The following is an 11,764-nucleotide window of genomic DNA, read 5'->3' as shown; positions in this document are numbered from 1 at the left end:
AGGCATGCTTTTGTGCGATAGTGCAACGAAATTTGCTTTCTCATCCACAATGGTGCTAAAACAAAAAGGACATGCAATTGTCAAAGATTAAATAAACACAAGAATAAAAATAAGAACAAAAATTGAATATTTTTATAAAAACATTATTTTACAGAGAGTTGTGGTGGTTTGAAATAAAAGAAAAATGCACATTAAAGGTTCAAAAATGGTAAGTCTTTTCTTTTTTAACAGATGTTCCATGTTTTGTTATCTGCTAAATCTGCTAAAAATATTATATTTTAATAGTATTTGCTGTTATTACTCCTGACTTTTGAAATGTATTCTACCTTGGTTTATAGTTGGTTTATGGTATATTAAGATAATTTAAGATAGATGGATAGATAATACTTTCAGCAACAGTTAAAAACAACACAATCATCAGCCATTAAGCAGAGCAAACCATGATATGAAATTAAAAAAGAAATCTAGTTAGTGATCCAGTTAATTAGTTTATTTTTAATAATACATCTACAGCAAATTTGATCAATTTAAGGGATAGAGTATAGAGTTTTATTTCATTATAGTAGCATAATTCTTTTTTATTATTATTAATGAAGGAATTATTCCTTAAAATGAACAAAACTGTGATCATGATATTCAATTCTGTAAAATCAAAAAATATAACTATGATCTGTAATTGGTATTGTGGTGGTTTCTGTACTTAACCATGCCCTGAACTGTGCAAACTGTCTCCTCCTCCACTTTGAGACTCGTGTGCAGCAAGAAATTTTGGCAGATCCCAGTCAGTAATTCACACGTGAACTTACACTTAGCTCCTCAACTTACATGTCACAGTCATCTCATATAACAGGTATGAAATATTTATTTTACTGGACTGAAACCTTGTTCAGACATAAGAAAGAGATGCTGCATTTGACTCGTGTAATCTAAACGCATTGTCTGAAGAAACGGCGAGACAAAACTAAACAAACAAACAAAAAGATTTGAAGACACAATATGTAAACTTGCCACATGTCTATCTCAGGATGATGTGTGGGAAAGATGCATAAAAATGAAAATCAGGTTTTATGGACGATAAATTTAAACTGAAGACAGGATGGCATTGAAAAAAGAAGAAGATACGCACATGGTGACAACGAAGAGAAGCCTTTACACATATGCAATACAACAATGTTTACATCTGTTTCATTCAGGGGGCCCAGGCCAGACAGGGCCCCTTAAACATACAAGGGATTACCGCTATTTATTGTGTCAGAGCTGTTGTTGGGTTGAGCTCAGGGGGCCCAAAGTGTCCATCAGTCCCTGTGCTGAGGATGCACATTTTCACACCCCTGCACAAATCTTTGTCAGTGTCGCCTGTAGCTATATTGTCTAAGAAAAAAAAATCTGCATTGTCGTAACATTACATTTTCTACTGCAGAGGTCTGCACTCTGAAATGGGTCCATCCTAAATAGGTCAGGGGATTCCCAGTCCTATTCCAGGCAAGTGATGCTCTCTATGACACACCAGCATGACAGAGGATTTCACAGTCACCATCATGAAACTGTAGATCAGCAGGTTAAAGCCCTCTGACAACAACAGCCCTCGTTTACCTTTTTGGGTAATTTATTTGGTTATTCACACTATATCGTGATTCTCCTGGGGCTAAAGCAGCTCACCTAGGATTTTATGGTGCTGTTGCCCTACGTGTGGCCTCTCAGGCAATCCTTCCATTGCGCAAATCCATTAGTTTAATTTCCATATTACATAATCGATTATAAAAAAAAAATATCTACCCTAATTTGGTGATATGAGGGAATGTGGTGCATTTGTGTCATGTCATTTACTCTTCCATTTAGGTTTCTTAATATAAAGACATTGTTTAACCAAGAATATTTGCGGATTTTAAATATGTTGCCTGTCAAAAAGCATGTGGTTGCATCTTTGAGGAAATTTAATTCCGTGACTGAAGTGTAAGTACAAGAGAAAGCACAAACCGGTGTTATAACCCGTGCCCTGGACGTTTGATTGGTGGAGCTTAAGGGTGGCACAATTGCCCCGGAGCCTGACAGACCGTATTTAGGTGAAATTTCTCCCAGTGGCAGCAGGGCTCGGCTACTGGCTGACAGCCGCAGCGTGGTATCTGAGTTTACTATATATGGGCAAAGCCAGGCAGAGCGAGAGCTGCACCCGCTTCCGTGTTTGTGTGATCGGGGAGGGTAGCTGCACAGCCGGAGGAGCTTCTCTGTGTCTGCACCGTTTCATTCATTTGGAAGAGTAACACCGAGGAAGAGGCCCGCAGGCAACATGCCGTATGAACTGAGTGAGTCTGTTACATTTTTATTGCAAACCACCGACAGAAATTGCCGTTAAATTCTCCACTTTCGGCGACAATAGGCGGCACCTCCGGCTCGTCATTCAGGTAGCCGCGGCTAGCTAGCCTCGCCCATAGCTGCACGATTTTGACACTTCATCCCGCAGAATCAGAAATCTCGGCTTAGGTATGCATATTAAAAAGGTTTAGCACGTACATGTGTTTAGTACGCCAGCTTTGTTGTTAAGATGCTCTGGCATTCGAGGCAGCCCTTGTTCTTTTAAGTTAGCGCTAGCTAGTTAAGCTAACGTCAGCCAGAGGAAATAGTTGTGCTTCCATCGCATTGTTATGACATGTCCAGACAGAGAGTCTGACAGCCAGGCGCTGAGGAAGGAACCAGTGTGTTGAAATTGTTTTAGCTCTACATTTTTTTTATTTGTAGTTTTTTGCAGAAAATAACTAATTTTGTCGAAAAGCCAATTTGTGGTTTTTAAAGGGAATGCGGAAGCCACTTAAGTCCACCAGTCTCCATACAGCTGTCATGTTAGTGCAAGATCAAATGGGTGTTAAGGAATGCTCACGTTCTTTAAATGCATGGAATTAAGATAATCATTTGCATGCTGTATATTAAACTGCTTTGTGTTTTTCTGCTATAATTCATAAACATAAATAATAAAGTCATTCATTGAATAATGAGTAATAAACATTTGAATCATCTTGCTGCAGTGTCTGTGCACAGCAGTGTCAAAGAAGAGAAGGAATATCACAATCCAGTCCTTTTTTTTTCTTTCCCAGGCTAAATATTGTTTGACAAAGCTGAAAAACACCTCCTGTGTATACCTCTGAATTATAAGGTGTATTGGAATCATTGCTGCATAGTGACTTTACATTTTATGTACAGTCGATTGATAATCTTATTAATGTTCACGTGTTTCAGTGCCTCTTTGATCTGAGTTTGCTTCGGAGGAAAAACAAAGTGCTGTCTTGATCAATAAGGATAGACTTAGCAATGCATTAGGAAAGATCAGTGAGACACCGAAGATCATCTAAGACCACAACCACATCAAGTCCCCAAAATGGCTGATGAAGAACTCCGTGACGTTGATTAACGCGGCCTACTATGGTTTCGAATGTGAAACAGGAGACGCATTTTCATTCCTGGTAGAACAAGTTTCAGGTTTTCAGGCTCAATCGACTCTCATTTCCCCATCTTAATGTACAATGAGATGTTTTCTGTCTAAAAGTGATCCTTAATGAAATAGGTCAGTTTATACTTTCTTCAGTAAATCCTGAATGAACGTTAAAATTGTCTGTTTACTTTTTTTAGAACAAGTGTTCGCCAGTCTCCCACAGATGGAGAGGGGAGTTGCGAAAGTGATTGGTGGTGATCCCAAGGGCAACAACTTCCTCTACACCAATGGGAAGGCTGTCATCATCAGGAACATTGAAGTAAACACATTTTCTTTTAAGGCTATTTCAGCAAATGTTGGTAAATGTTTTGAAGGGGCCTAACAACATGTTTTATAAAATGTACCTGGTGGTTTAGAGGTTAGGTTTTGTCGCATTGTGATATGCATACTTGCTGATATCTCATGTTTCCTACTTTTCAAAGAACCCGGCTATTGCGGACATTTACACCGAACATGCTCACAACGCTAGTGTTGCCAAGTATGCTCCCAGTGGATTCTACATTGCATCTGGAGGTAAAAGAGATCTATAAAGAATTGCCAACATATCCATGCTCATATTTACCACGTTGATGTTCACGCTCTAACAAAATAATTGCCTTTTAAATCCTTTAGATGCATCAGGAAAGATCCGTATCTGGGACACCACCCAGAAGGAGCACTTGCTCAAGTACGAGTACACCCCTATTTCAGGAAAGATCAAGGACATCGCATGGACAGAGGATAGCAAGAGGATAGCAGTTGTTGGAGAGGGACGAGAGAAGTGAGTGTCAAGTTTTTTTTTTTCTTTATTTTTGTTATTCTGGACTGGCTTCATCTCTTTAATAGGTTGAAGTCAGAGTTAAATTAGGTTTAGCCTCATTTAACTTTGACCATGATCGCCAATTCTCATGAGAAACTGCTCTTACTGCAAGCGGTCGCACTGATTAATTTTCACGTGCTGCATATCTTTTTTTGTTTTTGATAAAGCAAGTGTTAAGATGCCATGTTTGTGCAGTAATGATACATACTGTTGACTTTTCTTGATGTCATACCTTTGTTTAAAATATGAACCAAGCCCTGTTTGTGCTGTGTACCAGCTCATGGGTGGGGCAGTGTTCAATTAAAATATAAAAAGACATAGGACAGTGATTATTTCCGTGTGTTTGAAAGTAAGCACAGCAATATGTGGTCTAAGCTCCGTTTCCTTTTTAAGGACCATTTTTGTTCTACAGGAGAAAAACTTCTCACACAAACCAGTACCAAATGTGTGTCTTCGTCTCTCACTGTAGGTTTGGGGCAGTGTTCCTGTGGGACAGTGGTTCATCAGTGGGAGAAGTTTCTGGTCATTCAAAAGTAATCAACAGTGTCGACATAAGGCAGAAACGTCCTTATCGCATTGCTACTGGCAGTGATGACACCTGCGGTTCCTTCTATGAGGGGCCTCCCTTCAAGTTCAAATTCACAATAAGGGTGAGTTGCAGATGTTACTATTACTTTTTTTTTTTCTTTTTTACCTTGGCCAGTTTTGCACATTTTTCTTAAAAGGATAATTTGTGTTTATACAAAGTGATTAGATCTGGGTTGACTTTACTGGACTTGGAAAGAGATAATGGGCTCTGCTGTTAAGCACTGAAGTGAACTCCAAAAGCTAAATGTCATCTTTGACTTGGATTCTTATTGGGAACAAAACATTGGCTTTCAGCAAATGTAGACATACCCACAGCTTGAAAACTTTCTGCGACCAGTTGCCTTTTTAATACCCGTTGGTCATCTCAAATCTGTCACACCCTGGTGGTTTTTGACAGTGTTGCCTTGTTTGCCTGTTTCCATATTACATAACCCACTTCCCCCATAAATTCTCAGAGAATGTGTGAGCCGCATTCATAAAAGCTGGCCTTTCCTCTTGAAATTTGTCATAGGTTTCAAAGCACAAGTTGGAAATTAGTTTCTATAATTTGTATATTAATTAAAAGGTGCATATAAAATGTCCTGCAGTACAAATGCTCATTTAGATAGAAGTCAAATGTAATTATTTTTTGTTTGTTTTAAATAATAATGACTTTAGTTCAATTACAGCTTGTTTTTTTTAGTTTAGTTTTTTAAAACTTTCATTCTTGCTTTGCCTATTTCCCCCAAATTCAATTTTCTTATCGGCGCTTTGGGACTGCAGCAGGAAACTGTTTGATTACAAACTTCTTACCAATTGCTGTGCAGGCATGCTGTGTTTGGTCTTTCTCACTCAGTGCTATTTCTCAATGTTCTCAGCTGATTTTTTTTGTGTATGTGTTATTGTTAGCAAACCTAGGCTTTGGTCAGCCATGAGAGTCTAAAATGAGGAAGGGCTGAGTTTCTGTCTGTCACGACGATAGCTGAGAGCAATAAACTCACGTATTTGTTGTACGTGCCTTCTGACAAACAGTATATTATACACCTTGTTAAATATGCAACAAAGATATATAAAAACAAATACTGGACCTGTATCGTTAGTGTAGTTTGCCTAATTTGCTTGTTTTTTAATTATACATAAGGCCTGCCCAACACTTTTATAAGGGAAGTGTAAAATAGTAAAATAGATTGCAAATGGGACAAATAATTTTTTATTTATTTTTTTTTGACATTGAAGTGCAGAAACATTTCTTAATTTCCCACTTCTTTTCCTCCCACCCATCTCTCCGGTTGCTACTGAAGGAACACACCCAGTTCATCAACTGCGTTCGCTTCTCTCCAGATGGAGCTCGGTTTGTGACAGCCGGCGCTGATGGCATGGTAAGCATCGGATTACCAGGTGTTAGCATGTGATCTTATGAAAATTTTAAAGCAAAGTTACTTGCATACTTAATTAATTTATAAAGAGTTACTTAGTTTTATTGTTTATTAAAATAATGCAAATATGATCAAGGACGTCTCAATCTAAAGATGAATAGCAAAAAACATTAGCACTACCCATGTTTGTGTACAAAAAAGTCTTTCTTGTCTTTTTGACAAGTATAATTTTCACAGATGAATATCTTTGATGGAGCAACTGGTGAACGTATTGGCTCACTGGGGGAAGAGAAGGCCCACAAAGGAGGAATCTATGCTGTAAGTGTTATTTCTGTTGTTTCTTTTTTTCAAAACTACAATAAACTTCCAATCAATATGTACCTTGGTTGTCTATTTTGTTTGAAGAATATTCCCTCCTAGCTTTTAAACACATGGTCACAAAGTTACCTTGCAGTAACTTGGTTAGATTTGGGGGCTTTGTTTTTCAGGGGAGCCAGCTATAGTCTAAGTTAGCATGCAGTCTCACCGACACTGAAAAATCGCTTCTTTCCCTATTCAAATGAGGAATTGTCTGCCCTGAATTGGTCTCCTTCTGTCCTCAAGTTACTGATTTAGATTTTTCCATCGTCTGATTTTGTGTTCCACATACCAGTAGTACTTCTGTTGTTGAGTGAACATTTCTAGGTCCCTCGAACATTCTTTGCACACAGTTTAAAACTTCATTTATCATAACATTAACATTTTCTTTCAACTGCAGGTCAGTTGGAGCCCTGACAGCTCCCAACTGATCTCTGCCTCAGGGGACAAGACCGTGAAGCTCTGGGATGTTGGCGCAAATACGGCTGTCACCACCTTCAACATGGGCTCTGATGTGTCGGACCAGCAGCTGGGCTGCCTGTGGCAGAAAGACCACCTCCTCAGCATCTCTCTGTCAGGATACATCAACTACCTGGACAAGAACAACCCTGACCGGCCCATACGCACAGTCAAGGTGAGACAACGAGTTTAAGGAGGCTATTTCTAGATTTTATCAATGCAGTTTGTTGATAGTAATAAAACTTTGTGGTAAAGGGGAAACATATTTTGATGAAAATGTATGGGTATTGTAGAAAAATAACTAGATATTTGTTAACAAGTGTTTGCCTTTTTGAAGCATATCTCCATATCTGTAAATGCATACAGAGGTTTGTAACTAGGTGTCATTTTGAGAGGACTTTCCTAAACAGCTGTTAGACTTGAGGAAATAATGTAATGTTTCACTGGAGCAGAAACTAGAAACGTCTGACTCGCGCGTACATTTGTCAGCAAAGGTGGGGGACAGGATGGTGTAAATTCACGAAAGTGTTCTTGAAGCTCCAGTCTGATCTAACCACTAGACTAGATTTATTGCATTAAAGTGTGTTATTGGTCTTGTGTACCCTTGTAAGTAAATTCTAAAAGCATGTACTTCATCCTGCAGGGTCACAGCAAATCCATCCAGTGTCTGACAGTTCACAAAAATGAAGGGCGAACATACATCTACTCGGGGAGCCATGATGGACATATCAATATCCTTTGCTGCTTATGTGATGTCAGTAATGACTGTAAAGGTCACTCGGTGGCCCATAGGTGGCCCATAGGTGTCCCATATCCCCCATGTGAAAGTACCAGATGTTGCAAAAACCTACCGAATAGTCTAAAATCCTGTATCAGATGTCATAGTATTACATGCACTGTAAATGATATAATCTTCTAGCAGCCATAGATGTGTACCTGTTGGAATGGTGTGTGTTTTATGACTTGTTCAACACCCACAGAAATAGTTGGTCATTTTAATCCAGAATTGCAGCAGTGCACTTATGTCTGAAGTGTTTTTTGTTAATTACAGATGCTTTAGCACTAAAATCCAATCAACTTGTCTCAAGTATTGTGTTCTGATTCATATAGTGAGTGAGATACATTTCTAAGAGGAATCAGAGTTTGGAATATTCTAAAATTGCTGAGGTAATTAGATTTTAATGTTGGCTTTTCAGTGGAGATTGAACAAGGACAGTCTTTAAAATTAGCTGTGATAGTATTTTAAGACTGAAAACTTGAACCTACAAAGTGAACAAGTACTGTTAATAGCATTTCTCAGATGATGGATCAGTGTTAGGTGGGCGCATTATGTGGTGTTTAGTCATCTAGAATTATGGCGTCTTCTTTTGTTAATATAGAAATTATATTTATATACATATACAAGTGTTGTGGGTTGTGTGCATGGGTAAATTAATTGCCCCATGCTAATCTGTCTTGCTGGCTCTACTTCACTATGTTCGTTTGTCTTATACTAAGCACTGTTTTTGGTCACTTTTCTATCATCCATTACTGCAGTTTTTTTTCCCTTAATATTTGCCCCACATTATTGGGATGCAGAAACTGGAGAGAATGATAGCTTCTCCGGGAAGGGCCACAGCAACCAGGTGAGCAAGATGGTCATTAATGACGGCGGCGACTTGGTGACATGCAGCATGGATGATACACTGCGCTACACCAACATCAACAAGAAGGAGTACAGGTAGGGGCTCGATATATTGCGCTGTGTGGATAATAATTATGAGATGGTGAATATATTATATTTTGGCAATAATAATGGAGGTCATATTTGGTTATATAAATAATCCTAACTGCTTGTTTTTAGTGCCTCTGATGTGGTGAAGATGGATGTTCAGCCTAAAAGTGTGTCAGCAGCAGTGGGAGGTCTGTCCCTGGCTGTGTGCATTGGGCAGGTAATGCCTTTGATTTAGTCATGAATGCTTAGCTGAAGCAAATGTTTTGTCCAGTGTTTCCACTCGTTTCAGCATTTGGAAAGTCTTACACCATATATTTGATGGTCCTTGTTTGGTAACAACGATTTGTTGCTTTTCCTAGGTTGTCTTGCTGAAGGATAAGAAGAAAATCTTCACATTGGACAATCTTGGCTACGAAGCAGAGGTTGGAGTGATCCATCCTGGCGGCACCACTGCTGCAGTGGGGGGACAAGTAAGTGGAAGAGCACGCATAATCTTGCCAAACATGAGTTTAGTCAGCTTTGCTCTGTTTCCTAAAATGCTTTGAGTTCAGAAGACAAAATACCATCAGCATGACTCTGTGTGTAACAAGAAGTTATTTAAAGGACCATCACAGGACCCACACAGCCCACTCTTCTTCGTATCTCAGTGCTGTTAGATTTGAGGATTCTTTTCTTTCTTTTTCTACAGGATGAGAAAATCCATCTGTACTCCATTCAGGGCAACACTCTGAAGGACGAGGGCCAAACTCTAGACGCCTCAGGGGCCATCACAGACATGGCCTACTCCAATGATGGCGCCTATCTGGCTGTCATTGATGACAAGAAAGTTGCCACAGCCTATAGCGTGGCAGACGGCTACTCGGTAAAAATTTCCCTGTCCTCTTCAGTGCTAACAGCAGTTTTGCAACAATTAGATGTATTCTCTCTCTCTCTCTCTTTTTTTTTTTAAATAATCCGTTGTCCTTTTCCCCAGGTCAAAAATAAGTTTTATGGACATCATGCCAAACCAGTGAGTTTGGCCTGGTCACCTGATAATGAGCACTTTGCGACTGGTGGGATGGACATGATGGTGTATGTCTGGACGATTGCTGATGCAGAACAGAGGATCAAACTCCCAGGTTAGCCATACAAGTACACACATGCTTCACTGATGCCTGGTATACACACTCTGCAGAATATCCAGACAAGCAAAAACAAAGGCAACAGGAAATTTTGAGCTTGTCTAAGACACATTTAGAGCATGTAGTTTCCATTCATGCTTTAGTTACCAAAACTAACTGACTGTAGTAGAATAAACTATAAATGTGAGGTTGAATTGGGTAAATACATTATTTTGTAGAAATCTCTTGTGTTTGACAACAGTTGAAATCCTCCCTGGCCTCTACCAATGAAACTAATGTTTGGGGGTGCAATTGACTATTACTTTGAAGCAGAAATCTCGCATAGTAACAGAAAAGGGTTGGACGTCATAAATCTTAAGAATTTTGGCTCATATCTCGGCCAAGTATTGATTGTCAAGCAAACTGAATTTGACTTCAAATGTTTATCTTTTAATTGAGCTCATTCATTGTTAAGACTGTCCAGACTTATTTGTGACAAGATTGTTCCTTGCTTTGATGCCTGCAGACTGTCACCGTTTGCACCACGTCAGCGGTCTGGCCTGGATAGACGAGCACACTCTAGTCACCACCTCCCATGATGCCAGCGTCAAGCAGTGGACGATTACATACTGAGCTGCGAGCAAACATCCACATCTCCAGGGACAAGGACTACTGTAGAACTCAAGCTTTCCTTTTCTTTGATTATTATTTCTTTCTTTCTTTCTTTAAACTGTACTTTCACTATCTAAGCGGTGTCTATGCTGTCTGTAAACATCTGACATGTAAACGGTTATGGTTGGGGGAAAAGCTCCCACAAACATATTCTGATATGTCTCTCTGATGTGAATAACCTCAGCTTACACGGAGACGAAATGTTGAAATATACGATGTAACCATGAGTGCTTTTACACCTCTTTGACCGTTATGGACCCAGAAAATATTTGTAAACTCATCATTCCATAGGTGACTCAGTTTAAACTGAAATCCTTGTCTGTGGTTGGGGTCAATGCATCCTAGCTTAAGGGAAGAACCAAAAGTAATTAAATTATTCTTTTTTGGTTACATTCCTGAAATGAGAAGTAACTAGTCCTAACTGCAGTTGCCTGTCACTTTTTATTTTCAAGGTTTTAAGGGATGAGGGTTTTTTTGTTGTTGTTTTTCTTTTTGCTTTGTCCTAGGTTTCAAACTTTTTGTGATTCACTACTCTTCCTGTCGGACTGGGGAGCAATAATAGGAACTGAAAGATCAAAGTATGTATACAATCAAGATGCTGTCTGTTCAGTAAAAGGTTCTGTGTTGTTGCTGTGTTTTTGTTTGGGCCCACTATGCTTGTCTCACTTTTTTTTTTTTCTATGTCTTTATGCATCTGCTTCCAAAATGGAAGTGATTCATTAATATTAATAATAACAAATAAAAAATCTTTTTATGCATCTGCCTTTTCATGCACTCATCCTACTTTCAAACACCTTTTATGCACAGACTGTGTGAGAATCTTCATCACAATTTTATGCTATTCAGGAAAAGACTGAGCTGGATGTTTACCAGCAGGGGCCCCTAGTGGGATGCAGAGAGCGAGAGGAGCAAATGGACGAGCTCCTGAAAAGGGCATTTGTGACTCAAAGAATAATGTGGTTATTATGTCATGGATGACCCTGGATTGAACATTGAACAGCATCAGTGTCATCTTTACTGTCTCTTTTCATTCTGGAGTTCATGACTGAAATGTCAAACCAAATCACTGCAGCAGAGATGTGGTTTTTATATACGCATGCTACGTGTATCTTATATGGACAGAATAAGCAATGAAGATGTTTTAAAATTACTGAACACAAATTATACGCTATTGAACAAAATTGGGAAATGGCAAGGAACATTTTTGGGATGCATCATAAGGAAAAAGACCCTGGA

The 11,764-nt window shown here is 39.1% G+C and overlaps 1 protein-coding gene across 1 annotated transcript; it reads left to right on the top strand.

The window, feature by feature from the left end:
- Positions 1-2,169: 2,169 nt before the first annotated feature.
- Positions 2,170-11,286, top strand: wdr1 (WD repeat domain 1). The gene is made up of 15 exons (XM_008291449.1): positions 2,170-2,303; positions 3,622-3,743; positions 3,907-3,997; positions 4,097-4,244; positions 4,753-4,933; positions 6,152-6,229; positions 6,464-6,544; positions 6,984-7,217; positions 7,686-7,773; positions 8,606-8,762; positions 8,886-8,973; positions 9,116-9,226; positions 9,445-9,618; positions 9,730-9,874; positions 10,383-11,286. Exons 1-15 carry the CDS (start codon positions 2,288-2,290, stop codon positions 10,487-10,489), a joined length of 1,821 nt encoding a protein of 606 aa, XP_008289671.1. The 5' UTR covers positions 2,170-2,287; the 3' UTR covers positions 10,490-11,286.
- The last annotated feature ends 478 nt before the right edge of the window (positions 11,287-11,764 follow it).

This window comes from Stegastes partitus, unplaced genomic scaffold, assembly GCF_000690725.1.
Source record: "Stegastes partitus isolate 25-593 unplaced genomic scaffold, Stegastes_partitus-1.0.2 Scaffold743, whole genome shotgun sequence".
NCBI lineage: Eukaryota > Metazoa > Chordata > Actinopteri > Pomacentridae > Stegastes > Stegastes partitus.
The sequence above is the reverse complement of the archived record's forward strand: the minus strand, read 5'-3'. Positions and strand labels throughout refer to the sequence as shown.

Coding starts and splice junctions, on each gene's coding strand:
- wdr1 (XM_008291449.1), top strand. Junction 6,230..6,463: donor CAGCCGGCGCTGATGGCATG/GTAAGCATCGGA, acceptor TAATTTTCACAG/ATGAATATCTTTGATGGAGC. Junction 9,619..9,729: donor GCGTGGCAGACGGCTACTCG/GTAAAAATTTCC, acceptor CCTTTTCCCCAG/GTCAAAAATAAGTTTTATGG.